Raw genomic sequence first — 15,055 nt, 5'->3', positions numbered from 1 at the left:
TCTTTAGGGTAAAATGTATAATTGAGAATTGCTTTTTGGTCTCGAATGGAAGATTATATCTTGTGTAAAACTAATCTTAAAATTGAAATTGAGTCTAATAATGTCACCAAACATTATGAACATGATAAACTTGATTGATTCTACAGGTCAATTTCACATACATGCACGTTGCAGGATAATAAAAGGTACCCCCAATTTCAATGGATTTTTATGTGATTTTGAAATAATATTAAGACTAATTAAGCTAATAATTAAGACTCCAAAACTCACGTACACTAAAAAGAGTAATGAAACTGTCAAACTGTATAGTGAACTATTTAAAGAGGAATAACTTGTTTTAATATTTATTTTGTTTTTCTGCACTGTTTGTATATTTGAATGTTTTGTTTTTTTCGATAAAAATAAATAAAATTATCTTCACATTAACACTAAAGCAGACAGCCTCACACCTATCCATTTGATCAGTTTCAGTCTCTGGATCACTTGATCTGATCAATATTTTTATTGATTAGATCCGATTCAGTGTCTCTACTCTAGTTAGGGAGGCAACAGTGAAACTAGGATCCAAAGAGTCCTTACTGGACACTCTCTCGTTTAAATTAAATAACGGTGAAGTTTAACTTGTGATCTTTTTGCTGCGAACCCATCTGGACCCTCTGGAAGGATCTCCTGGGGGACCTCGGAGCCCACGTTGAGATTGAAGAGGTTTATTCGTCACATACATATACATACTTTCATACATACAGTATATGCAGTGAAATGTCAAATGAGAACCACCGGTCTAAGAATAGAGAGCACACAAAGTCCATACCGTCCGTGGGTTCTGCTGCAAACGAAAGCTCAAATGAAGCCCAGAACATCCAGTACCAGGATGTAACCCCTGCTCCTTAACATGGAGGATGACCCAGATTTACCATTATGCAATGCATTGTGTTGGGAAACCAGAGGTTCTGTTCTTCCAGAACTTGGTCCTTTGTGTTTCAGATTGATCAGATCCTTTCACCACAGAACAGAAAACACACTTTTAATCATATCTTGTCTTAAAGGACCAGGTGACAAGAGCGCTCACTGTTAAAATGGAGACAAGAAGCAGAGAGTCGGCTGTTTATTCAGTTCAGTGGGGACAGATCAGTTTCACTTCGTACAAACACACATTTCGTTTGTCACGTTTTACATCCCAGGAAAGTTTTTCATAGTCACATTGCATTACCATGACGACCCCACTGTGTCTGGAGGGTCCAGCGTCTTCTGCACTATTCCATCCTGAAGCACCGTCCCACGTGCACGTCTGTCCCACGTCCACTTCCTCAGGTCCGCCCCACGTGCATGTCCTCAGAACCTTCCCACGTGCATGTTAGCCTGTAGGGCCGCTGCTGAACAACGTGTAAACATTAAACTTGTGTTCAGAGTGAAACGGTCGTAAATGAAAAAAATCGTTTTACAGCCGAAGCTGGAATAAATAAAAAGTAAATAAATAAACGCGTCCATTGAGTGTTTGGAATCTGAGAGGAAGGAAAAACCATCGATTTGATAAACGTTCACTTTTCTGATTTTCAATAAAGTCCCCCATCTTAGTGTCGTCACCTCGCAGACGAGGTGACGACACTCGGCTCGCAGACGAGGTGACGACACTCGGCTCGCAGACGAGGTGACGACACTCGGCTCAGCTCCGTTTCCATGGACGTGCCGGACCCCCCTACATGAGGCTGCACCTTCCCCGCAGCGTGGCAGCGTGGCGCTGGCAGGCCGAGCGCTTGGCGTCCACGCTCAGGCTCATGCGGTGCCGCGTGTCCAGCGCCAGCAGCTCCTGGAACATGTCGGTGACGTTCAGGTTCATCTTGGCCGACGTTTCCTTGAAGCCGCAGCTCCAGCGCGCCGCCTGCGCCTCGCCGTCACGCGTCGCCACTTCGCGCTGACACGCCTCATCGCTCTTGTTCCCCACCAGCATCACGGGGATGGACTCCACGCTGCCCTTGATAGACACCACCTGCGGGTCAACAGCAGAACCCTTCTCAACCAGAACCTGGCTGGCCCTGGTTGGTTGTTGCTGTTGATGATGTTTGTTGTTCTGGTTTGAGGAAAAGCTGAAAGGTTCCTGCTCAAACACGTAGAAAATGGTTTGCATTTAAGGAAAACTATTTTAACTAATGTGGCAATCGCGGTGCCAAGAGACCTGGTCGCGGTTGCCCCATCGGAGCCGTTTCCTCAATACGGGATCAAACTAAAAGATTCTGATGCCGATCACTCCGATTGACTTCTAATGAAACAAAAGTAAGATTTAAGTTTTAAAAAATACTGAAGGTTTAAACCAGTTTAATGTGGAGCAGGGAACCTTCAGACGGTCCTGCCACGTTTTACCTGCAGCCTGAACCTGAACTGACTGGACGCCAAGACGCTCAACATTAAGCTGCATGAAGAGCAAACGTCACTAGAGACGGAGATTCAACTTTAAATTATCCTGATTTTACATTCCATCCCTTTCCATTTTGTTCATGTTTGTCTCGTCAGATGATGTAACATCAGATTTCATTGTTTAGCAGCTGGATGCCAGGAGACACATTCACACACACGCACACACACACACCTGCTGGTATATGGGGTGGAGCTCTTCTAGTGACTGACGGCTGGTGACAGAGTAGACCAGGACGAAGGCGTGGCCTCTGGAGATGGACAGGCGCTGCATGGCGGGAAACTGGTGACTTCCTGTCGTGTCGGTGATCTGCAGCGTGCACACGCTCTTATCACAGCTGATCACCTGCGAACACACACACACACACACACACACACACACACACACACACACCCAACACACACACACACACACACACACGGGGAGAGGGGATCAACGCCACACAGGTGCAACACTCAGTAATAATACTGTAGTAGTACTGTAGTAGTACTCATGGTGCTGCTGACCTGCCGGTACGTGTCCTCCACCGTAGGGATGTAGGTGTCCCTGAAGGTGCCTTTAAGGAAGCGCAGGACCAGCGAGCTTTTCCCCACCCCGCCTGCCCCGAACACCACCACCCGGTAGTCGTTGCTCTGCTCGGGCATTCTGGGAGATGGCGTTTGGACCCTGCGGAGGACAGGAAGTTAGACAACCCCACTTCCTGTGATGACAATGTTACTTCCTGGGATTAGATTCAAGACGTTCAAATTTCTTCCTCGGGTCCCGAACAAAACGAGTTTCTTACGAAACAAGCCAATCACAGCTGAGCACCCTGAGCGTGGCCACGCCCCCAAATGATTCCCCCTCCAGCCAGCAAACAACAGCGCCCTGTAGTGGCCTATCTGGTGTATTGCAGCTTCAACGTTAACAGGAGCTTCATGAAACATGGAAACAGATCAGGAATAAAGAAAAGATGAAAATAAAACATAACAGAAGACAGACCATCCATCTATCTATCAGAAAGATAGATAGATGGATGGTCCACTCAGACCCGAGCCCTCACTAGAGCTGCAAAGCATCAGATCTGCTCTCCACCACCATCTTCCTACTCCTTGGATTGACAGCTTTGCTATCCCCTGCAAGAAATTCAGCAGTTGCCATTTTGTAGCAGTTGTTTTTTGTAACCTGCATCATTAATAAAAGCAACATTGAACCATTTCTCACTTAAAGAAGCAAACAGTTCCTTTACAACGACAAATAGACGTTTTAGTCTTCAACGGGCATTACGCTGTTCTGTGTCCCCGGGTACTCTCTTCAGACTGTCCCGCCTTATATTTAAATTATTTTTGTTTAAGACTTTGACACAGTGTTTGTAAAGTGTTTTGCCTTTCACCATGTAGATATCGATTTGTTTTGTCGTTTTAAAACCGCCTGTTGTCTCTTTAAAGCCTTCTAAAACAGGACTAAAACCAAGCTCTGGAAAAGGGTCATTTTTGTTGGGAAGTTCTGTTCCGTTGCCCTCGTCCCTCATCATCGCCAGCTCCTCCTCTCAAAGTCTTTTAATCCACCTGTTGAGAATGTCTCTTGTGTTGCCGTGTGGATCGGAGGTTTAGCAGCCGAGCTGCTGCCTGGGTGTTGTGGAGTCCTGGTCCTGCTGCATCCGTTATGTGGCGTGGCGTGATGTTCCCGCTGGAAACCAGTCCCTGGGAGAGCCCTGTTGCGTGGTTATCCTGGACGTCCAACCTGGCTCAGTGGCTCAGTGGCAGAGGCTCCTCCAGTAACCGGTGCAGGGAAGATGCAGGTTCCATTTTTTTCCCTTTAAGAACAGACCAGGTTTTCAAAAGACTCTGATAAAAAAGGAGGTAAAATGGATATTTTAAAGGACCTAAAATCTGTTAAAAACAGATTCAAATCCAGCCCAAGCCCTCCTATCCTTCTTAAAATGCTGCTTGTCAGCTGCCTCCACACTACATCACTGGTGCCAGCGAGGAGCGTGGAATGAATTGCAGCCGAACAGTTGCAATGCTGCTCTTCAAGTGGATCAGCCGCTGTCCTCCTTCCTCTTTTGCTAAAAACAAGACACTCTGAGATACCCAGTGGAGCTTGTCCGAAAAAAACCCCCAAAACATTAGACATTGAATTATCCTAATCTGACCTGCAGGCTCCAAACAGGCTGTGCCATGGTACAGAGGCCACCAAGTTGTTGATGATTAAACGCCTTCCTCTATGAGACATTTTGGGGAGCAGCCACTTCCACTCGGCAAACCTCCTTCCCTGTTTCTCTTCATTGTCTGTTGATTTGCAAGATAAAGTCCTGAATATTTAAAACCAGTCCTACGGGACAGAAAGATGGAGAACGAATGGTGGAGGGAGAAAGGTGGAGACAGATAGATGGACAGACAGAACGGTGGAGACAGAAAGATGGAGAGAGAAAGATGGAGGGATAGAAATAAGGAGAGATAGAAAGATAGAGAGAAAGAAAGGTAGAGAGAGAAAGGTGGAGACAGAGAGATGAGAGACAGAAGGTGAAGAGACAGAAAGGTGGAGAGAAAGAAAGATGGAGTGACAGAAAGGTGGAAACAGAGAGATGGAGAGACAGAAGGTGGAGAGAGAAATGTGGAGACAGATAGATAGAGAGACATGAGGTGGAGAGACAGAGAGGTGGAGAGAGAAAGGTGGAGAGACAGAAATGTAGAAACAGAGAGGTGGAGAGACAGAGGGTGGAGACAGAATGGTGGAAAGACAAAAAGGTGGAGAGATAGAAATAAGGAGGGATAAAAAATGGAGATGGAAAGACAGAAAGGTGGAGAGGCAGAAAGGTGGGGGAGACAGAAAGATGGAGAGACAGAAGATGAAGGGACAGAAAGGTGGAGAGACAGAAAGATGGAGGAAACAGAAAGATGGAGAGATAGAAAGGAGAGATATAAATATAGAAAGGTGGAGAGACAAAAAGGAGAGATAGAAAGATAGAAAGGTGGAGAGACAGAAAGGAGAGATAGAAAGATAGAAAAGTAGAGAGACAGAAAGGTGGAAAGACAAAGATGGAGGACACAGAAAGATGAAGAGACAGAAAGGTGGAGACAGAAAGATGGAGGAGACAGAAAGGTGGAGAGACAGAAAGATGGAGAGATAGAAAGGAGAGATAGAAAGATGGAGGGATAGAAAGATAGAAAGGTGGAGAGACAGAAAGGAGAGATCGAAAGATAGAAAGGTGGAGGGACAGAAAGGTGGAGAGACAAAAATGGAGGAGACAGAAAGATGGAGAGACAGAAAGGTGGAGTGACGGAAAGATGGAAGAGAGAAAATGGAGAGAGAAAGATGGAGATAGAAATAAGGAGAGATAAAAAGATGGAGAGAAAGAAAGGTAGAGAGAAAGGTGGAGACTGATAGATGGAGGAGACAGAAAGGTGGAGCGAGAACGGTGGAGAGAGAAACGTGGAGACAGATAGATGAAGGAGACAGAAAGGTGGCGAGACAGAAAGATGGAGAGAGAATGATGGAGACAGAAAGGCGGAGAGACAGAAATAAGAGGAGAAAAAAGATGGGGAGATGGAAAGATAGAAAGGTGGAGAGACAAAGATGGAGGAGACGGAAAGATGGAGAGTCAGAAAGTTGGAGAGACAGAAAGATGGAAGAGACAGAAAAATGGAGAGACAGAAAGGTGGAGAGACAGAAAGGTGGAGAGACAGAAAGGTGGAGAGACAGAAAGGTGGAGAGACAGAAAAATGGAGAGACAGAAAGGTGGAGAGACAGAAAGGTGGAGAGACAGAAAGGTGCAGGATGCAACAGGCTCCGTGTCAGAAATCCAATCAGGAGCCCGCACTTCCGCGTCACGACTCCCTATTTCCGTGCCGTGCACGCTCACAGAAGGAGCCACACGAAGCGGCCGGAAGTCATTCATTTTCAATGGAGATGGCGACGAGGAGCGATGCGACGCGAGGGACCGTTTACGGCACCGGGAAACCGGCTTCCGCAACAATGAGCTTCTCCTCCATTTTGAGTTATTCGGGTTTGTTTATTTTAGCGCACGGACCCGACGAAATGAATATGCATAACGTTGAAATCCATTGAACTTTCTCCCGTCGCCTCGTCTCCGAGAGCGCGTCGCGTCGTCCGGTGTCGCCATCTCCCACATGGTACCTAATTGATAACCTGACGTCATGTAACACAACTCACATGGGAAGCTTTTTGATCCTTTAACCTGACAGGTATAAAATGAGCTGATATCATTCAGACTGCTGACACTAGAGACACAACCTCGCAGCGTTTTGTTATTGTACGTTTTGCCATCAGTTGAAGAGTGCAGGAGAAACGGATTCACACCACGCCAAAATAGAAAGAGAAAGAGAGAAGTAGTTCATAACCAGGCTCAGAAAAAAAAGATGAAAATACTCAAGAGGAGCTCGTTCTGCTCCGAGGGATGGAGGAATGAGGAGGAGGAGGAGGAGGAGGAGGAGGAGGACCAGAGGAACTCACCTGCTGCTGGAACTTCAGCTTTTGTCATGATGCGGAGTCTGAAACTGCTCAGTCCTCCCTCCCTCTCACCCCCGCTCTCTCTCCATCTCACGCTCTCCCTCTCCCTCCGTCTCCCTCGCTGCTCGTATGACGCACAGTTCCTTCTTTTTCTGTCGCGTGTGGGGGCGTGCCCCCTCCTCCTCCACCCTCCTCCTTCTCCCCTTCTTCCCCACCTCTTCCTCTACCCTCCTCCTCCTCCTCTTGCTCCTCTTCTTCTTTCTCTATCCTCCCCTTCTTCTTCCTCTTCCACTCCCCTCCTCCTCCTCCTCCTCTTTATCTTCCTCTATCCTCCCCTTCTTCTTCCTCTTCCACTCCCCTCCTCCTCCTCCTCCTCTTTATCTTCCTCTATCCTCCCCTTCTTCTTCCTCTTCCACTCCCCTCCTCCTCCTCCTCCTCTTTATCTTCCTCTATCCTCCCCTTCTTCTTCCTCTTCCACTCCCCTCCTCCTCCTCCTCCTCTTTATCTTCCTCTATCCTCCTCTTCTTCTTCTTCTTCCTCTACCCTCCTACTCTTTATCTTCCTCCTGTCTGTGTGTGTGTGTGTGTGTCATTCAGTTTGTGTGCGAATTAAATGTGAAATACAAACTACATGTAAGATTAAATAGATTTGACTGTAATGATGTAACGCTGTGGCTTGTCTGCCTTGCTCAGAGGCACTGCGGCAGTGCTGGGGGTCAGTGTCTGACCCAGAAAGCCGAACACACACCCGTGTCGGTCCATTAGTGTCCGCCTCCCTCCAGCTGCTCGTTAAGTGGGCGGGTGGGTAAGTGCTCCGGAGGCCCAGGTGGAGCTCTGCCCCCCACTGCTGGACATCATGGAGAACTGCAGCTACACCCAGCACGCAGCCAATCACTATGCAGGATCATGTAACATGGTGTAAACTTTCTTAATACACAGACGTACCTGCTTAATACACAGAGGTACCTCCTTAATACACAGACGTACCTGTTTAATACACAGAGGTACCCCCTTAATACACAGACGTACCTGCTTAATACACAGAGGTACCTCCTTAATACACAGACGTACCTGTTTAATACACAGAGGTACCCCCTTAATACACAGACGTATCTGCTTAATACAGAGACGTACCTGCTTAATACACAGAGGTACCTCCTTAATGCACAAACGTACCTGCTTAATACAGAGACATACCTGCTTAATACACAGACGTACCTGCTTAATACACCGACATACCTGCTTAATACAGAGAAGTACCTGCTTAATACACAGAAGTACCTCCTTAATACACAGACGTACCTGCTAAATATACAGATGTGCCTGCTTAATACACAGAAGTACCTCCTTAATACACAGAAGTACCTGCTTAATACACAAACGTACCTGCTTAATACACAGAAGTACCTGCTTAATACACAGACGTACCTGCTTAATACACAGAGGTACCTCCTTAATACACAGACGTACCTGCTAAATATACAGATGTGCCTGCTTAATACACAGAAGTACCTCCTTAATACACAGAAGTACCTGCTTAATACACAAACGTACCTGCTTAATACACAGAAGTACCTGCTTAATACACAGATGTACCTGCTTAATACACAGAAGTACCTACTTAATACACAGAGGTACCTCCTTAATAAACAGACGTACCTACCTAATACACAGAGGTACCTCCTTAATAAACAGACGTACCTGCTTAATACAGAGACGTACCTGCTTAAGACAGAGACATACCTGCTTAATACAGAGACGTACCTGCTTAATACAGAGACGTACCTGCTTAATACAAAGACATACCTGCTTAATAGACAGAGGTACCTGCTTAATTCACAGATGTACCTCCTTAATACACAGATGTACCTGCTTAATACAGAGACATACCTGCTTAATACAGAGAAGTACCTGCTTAATACACAGGAGTACCTCCTTAATACACAGACGTACTTGCTTAATATACAGATGTACCAGCTTAATACACAGAAATACCTCCTTAATACACAGAAGTAACTGCTTAATTCACAGACATACCTGCTATATACACAGAAGTACCCGCTAAATACACAGAAGTACCTGCTTTTTACCCAGAAATACCTGCTTACTACCCAGAAATACCTGCTTGATACACAGAAATACCTGCTTGATACACAGAAATACCTGTTTGATACACAGAAGTACCTGCTTAACACAGAGAAATACCTGCTTAATACAAAGAAATACCTGCTTGATACACAGAAGTACCTGCTTAACACACAGAAATACCTGCTTGATACATAGAAATGTTGTTACACACGGTGCAATCTCATGCAATCTGCTGCATAAAACCAGATTGCAGAGAATAATTAATCACTTAACGAGTCAATTTGTGCTTTTATTAAATGTGAGCTAGAGTTTGAAACCTAGACATCAAAACCTTCAACAGCAGATCACTGTTTAAAGAGAGAAAGGGGAGGGGGGCAGAATGGAAAAAAAGAAAGAATAGTGTTAGGGATCCATTATACATAATACACATATTCATCATATTTTAACATCCACAACTTCAAAACCAAGGGCCGACAGTGTGACCTCCACTTATACACAATACATACAATACTATATTTGATAGACGGATTGACAGACAGACAGACAGACAGACAGACAGACAGACAGACAGACAGACAGACAGACAGACAGACAGACAGACAGATAGATATATAGATAGATAGATAGCTAAAAAGATGGATAGATGGATGGATAGACATTCAATTCAGGGAACCTTTATTGACAAAACGAGGCTGAGAGAGTGACAGAGAGAGAGAGTTAGGAAGAGGGAGAGGGAGGTACACAGAGAGGGAGGTAGCGTCGCAGTGACGTCAGCCTCCATCAGTTCTCCACCCTCCTCCTCCCAGCTCCTGCAGAGACACGGAGCAGTGCGATGCGGTAAGAAGCTTCATCTCCTTTTAAAACAGCTTTTACAAACATGGGTTTATTCTGTGTGTGTGTGTGTGTGTGTGTGTGTGTGTGTGTGTGTGTGTGTGTGTGTGTGTGGAGCTGCGGTGGTCCTGATGAGAATGTTAAGCAGGGCGGGGGCGGGGGGTGGGGGTTTTTGGGTTAAGATGCTTTCCGCCTCATAATGATTTAAACCGCTCAGTATGTAAACTGCTGTTTGTTTACATTTGATTCAAATCCGTTTCAATTTGATTCGATTCGATCTAGAAACACTGAAACACAGAATTCGTGGATTCGAAGGAAATTAGCGTCGACGCGTCGCTTTGGGAAGGTCGCGTCAGAAAACAGCCACAGGACGCAAGGCGATGCGTCCTCCATTTCACCATCACTCCATCACGTTTCCATGGAGATGCACCATGTTCTGCTGGGATGGTTCCATGATGCCTCCATGTCGTTCTGGCTCCATATTGTTCAGGTTGTTCCGGTTCCATGTTGTTCCGGTGATGATGGTTCCATGATGTTCTGGTTTCATGTTGTTCAGCTGTCGATGTCCGTGATGCTGCATGATGGAAGCATTGATCTGCTGTGGAAACATCTTATTGTTCATCAAATGGCTGCTCTCTGCAGTGTGCACTTACACACACACACACACACACACACACACACACACACACACACACACACACACACACACACACACACACACACACACACACACACACACACACACACACACACACACACACACACACACACACACACACACACACACAGTTGACGTTTAGCTCTGAACCCACCAGGATGTGCACCAGTAGTCCAACAGTAGGTTCAGGGGAAGTTCTGAGGTTCACCTCCAGAACAGGAAGTGCAAATTGGCCAGAGTCGGTTGAGTATTAAAGGGGACCTATTATGCACCTTTTCAAAATGTAAATGTAAGTCTCTGAGGTTTTTTGCTGAAAATACCACTCAGTATTTTCAGCACTCACACATTCTTGCCATTCTTACGTGCCTCCAACCCATCCTGTTACAGGACGGTCTGTTTAGTGGGTGGAGCCACTCTCCAGGGGCCCAGAGTTATTTTCCAATGGGGTTAGAGCTTTACTTCCAGGTTTCTTTGTATTTAGTCCGTAAACTTTCACTGATTTCACCTTACCAGTCCACCAAAATCTGTTTCTGAACCAATTGGAGGCGAGAAATAAGAAATCCAGTTGCTGAATCTTCACTCATATTAGAATTACAAGGCCTCAATTAAAAGTTTGTTCCCACTCCTGGGCCAACACTGCACTGGGACACGCACGCAGGATTTTTTGTTTCATGAAAAGTCAGAAAATAAAATAAAATAAATACATCTACAATAGAAATACGCTATTTTTTATTGGTTTTGTTACTGTTAGATACTTATTTTTATTTTTGAAAGAAACACAAAGCAGAATTGTTTTTTAAATACTTACATGCAATCGTTTGCAGTTCGTTCAGGGACAGTTGGTATTAACTCCTCTTTCATTTAAAACATTTGTGCTGGTCTGTGCAGCCAACAGAGCAGTTCCCAGTGGCGCTTGTTCTTCTCCAGCCGTGGGTGGAGTTACTCAGATGGAGGGCGGTTTTAATTCTACTGAGGCCCTAAATGACATACATAAGGACTGGACATCTGAACCGCTTGTTTCATCATGTTTTCTGAAATAGACAGCTCACGAAAAACGGACTGGGTTGCCTTTTTTTGACGGTTTGTGTGTTGGTAGGCCCATCAGAGACCCAAATGTATTGTGCACAAGCACTGAAAATGTGAGTTTTTCACAATAGGTCCCCTTTAATATCAATATTCAGAGTGTGGACACTGGCATGAGGCACATTACAGACCTTCATAGACCTTCACAGCTCCCCTCCAGTGTTCTCCAGGATCTGTTGATGCTTCCACACATCTGACTGTTGGTTCAGGTGGTCGGTGACTCACTGGCCCTGCAGGACAGAAAGCGGGAGCTGGCCGGCAGGAAGTGGTTTACAGCTCCCACTGTGACGTGCTGAGGTGTTACGTAAAGGACCCAGTCGGAATGAACAGAAGATGGAGGAAAGAAAAAGTTCACTGGTTCATCTCCCCCCCCCACTCCTTCGCATTTTGGGGTGTAATCTGTCAACGTGTGAGAGGTCTTCCACCCTTTCCCTGGCTTCTCTGTCTAGAGGCTCTCCCCGCTGAGCTCATTAAGAGTGTTTGGATCCTCATTGGGAGATTTGCTCCTAATGGGGTTCCTGGCAGAGCTACTGGAGGATCTCTATTGATCCTGGGTTTTAAAGAGCATGTGGCGCTCCTGTCCTGCCGGGATGACGGGCGCTAAACCTCTAATCTAAGCTCTAATGGTCCTGCTGGATGCTGAGATGATTAGACCGCCGGGACAAAAGCTCATGGACCCTCCTCCCTGCCGCCACGCGGAAATAAAGACCTGGGATGCAGACCTCCATCACAGCTACAGTCTAAACCTTTAACACAGTTAGTGTGGTAGCTCTGTATATCCTGTAACAGTAGAAGATGCTCCTGTCTCAGCTGACGACCTGATGAGCGCTTGTTGTGTCTGCGCTCTGAACAATCAAACTGTGTGAACACCTGAGGCCGAGCAGCAGCTGCCTCCACACGATGGGAAGATCTAGACCCGGTATGAACAGATGAGGAGGCTGAGCGATGAAGAATGGGCGATTGCTGCCTCCTTGGCTGACAGGCTCCGTTGCCAAGGTAACCAGACGGTCCTCGAGAAAGCAATGCATGATGGGATGCAGAGCGCGTGGGGGAGGAGGAGTTGCAGGAGCTGCTCTTTGTTCTGTATCACAGTCGCCATTCCAGTGTTTACACTCAGAGAGCAGAGGAAAATGTATATATATATATATATATATATATATATATATATATATATATATATATATATATATATATATATATATAAAAGGATTTCAGTCTTTTTAACGGTCACTGTTAATATTATATCATATTATATAATATTACATTATATTTAGTTATATTATATTATATTTTATTTCGTATCCAGGACCAGTACATCTATCTGAGGTCGCCATGGAGTCTCAGTTTCCAGCCATTACACTGGTACTAGGGAGGTTGACACATTTATCAACTGGTCTTTTCCTCCTTTTCTTCTCTTTTCTCAGCAGTACCACCTCCTCTTCCTCTTCTTCTCAGCAGTACACCCTCCTCTTTCCCTTTTTCTCTTCTGCTCCGCAGTGCACACTCCTCTTCCTCTTCTTCTCTTCTTCTCGGCAGTACACCGGCCTCCCAGCGCCAAGTCTGGTCAGGAAATAAAGAGTCCCCCTGTTAAAGAAATGCAGGATTTATTATTTACAAGTAAAGTATTTACACAAAAAAATCCAGTTTCTACAAAATGAAGTCCGATAGCAACAGAAAGCAACGGGGAGACGCTGTGATGCGGCACCGGGTACGGAGGGTATTTATTTGTAATGGGATGGAACAGGACCCTCCCTTAACTCAGTAGCGTTTAAAAAATTTTTGTTTCATACAAGTAGGAAACACACAAAAATAAACAGATCTAACATAAAAACACAGAAAACCAGAAGGCGAATTGTTGAATTCGAATTGTCGAATTCTCTGAGGTTTACTTTTGCCTCAAATGCAAAGTATTTCCAAACAACACTCCTGCTGTTTTCTTTCAAAACTGATCACAGAGGCTCTGCACTTGCCATCTTGAATGAGCTAACACCATAACAAACTGGAGTGAATCAGAAGAGTGAAGACAGCAAGTGAGTGAGAGGAGACCGGGCTATGTGGGCACTGCAGCGGTGTGTGTGTGTGTGTGTGTGTGTGTGTGTGACTCGCTGTCGGAGAGAAGAGAGCGAGGAAGCACAGCTGGTACTGGTATATCCATAGTATGGAAAATAAATATTGAAACCTTTTCAAATATTCAGAATCGATATGTATAGAAAAATTAATCGGCCGACCAATTAATCTTGGTACTTTAGTTCTCGGTTTCATGTGAACTTTAGTGTTTATCCATCTATCCATCCATCCTTCTATTCATCCATCCTTCTATCCATCCATTCCTCCTTGGACGGTTTCCCATAAAGCACAGGAATGGGGTTAGCTCTTGCCATAGAACATTTACATTTACATTTACATTTACCAGATGCTTTTATCCAAAGCGACTTACAATTGTTCAAACACCGACGGACGCAGCCATCAGGAGCAATTAGGGGTTAAGTGTCTTGCTCAAGGACACTACAGCATGCTAGCAGGAGGAGGAGCCTGGGATCGAACCAGCAACTTTTAGATCACTAGACCACCAGCTCTACCGCCTGAGCTACCATCCCCTCCATCCCAGCTACCATCCCCTCCATAGAAAACGTGCACACCATCATCAGGTCTCTCTGAGTTGTTTCCCTCTGGGGAGCGTTCCTTCCCAGGATGCTTTGCAGCAGGTCATGTGTTTGAGGCTACGTGGAAAGAGGAATCTGGAGGAATGTATGGAACAGCATTGCGTTGAATACTGCCATGAACACTATTTGTTTACAGACAAAGATATCTGATAACATATCTGTTTGTCGAATTGTTATTTTGTGAGAAACTTTTTTATTTATCAGACTCTTTGAATTCACACACACACACACAAACACACACACACACACACACACACACAGACACACACACACACACACACACACACACACACACAGCCTTTCATCTCTGTCTGTTTTTGAAGTGGAGGCCATCTGTGCACATAAATTACACATGCACACACACATGCATACACACACACACACACACACACGCACAGATTGCATTTTTAATAGACTTACAGCAGAAACAGTTTTTTCGTCGTAAGATAATAATATAAGATATAAGGTCTTACCTTACATTTAGATAGATAAGGTTGTCTGCCCTAGATGCAATGGCATACCAATACTCTGTGTTGTATGCCTAGCATGCTGACAGCACAGGTAAAAAAAAAAAAAAAAAAGATAAGATATGGTCAAGATAAGATAAACAGCTTTGTTCTACAGTCATTTCTCCAGCCTTTACTGCAGCTCAGAAAAACAATATTTTTCAGGAAAGGTTGAAAATTTGTTCCAGCTGTATAATATATATATATATATATATTATATATATATATATATTACTAATATATTATTTAACCAATATTATAAATAATATTTAACTAATATTATATATATTATATGTATATATTAATATATAAGTAATGTATAACTAATATTTAAGTAGTACAAAACAGATGTGATGTTAAAGTCA

General features: G+C 44.7%; 1 protein-coding gene across 1 annotated transcript; it reads right to left on the bottom strand.

Moving 5' to 3' along the window:
* Positions 1–1,696: 1,696 nt before the first annotated feature.
* diras1a (DIRAS family, GTP-binding RAS-like 1a) lies at positions 1,697–3,054 on the bottom strand (the record flags this gene model as incomplete). The annotated part of the gene is made up of 3 exons (XM_080024091.1): positions 1,697–1,987; positions 2,585–2,755; positions 2,917–3,054. The coding sequence occupies 3 exons, from the start codon at positions 3,052–3,054 to the stop codon at positions 1,697–1,699; spliced, it is 600 nt and encodes a 199-aa protein (XP_079880217.1).
* Between the last annotated feature and the right edge of the window lie 12,001 nt (positions 3,055–15,055).

This window comes from Zeus faber (assembly GCF_960531495.2).
Source record: "Zeus faber genome assembly, chromosome: 1".
NCBI lineage: Eukaryota > Metazoa > Chordata > Actinopteri > Zeiformes > Zeidae > Zeus > Zeus faber.
Note: the sequence above shows the minus strand (reverse complement) of the source record. Positions and strands in the feature narration are given on the sequence as shown.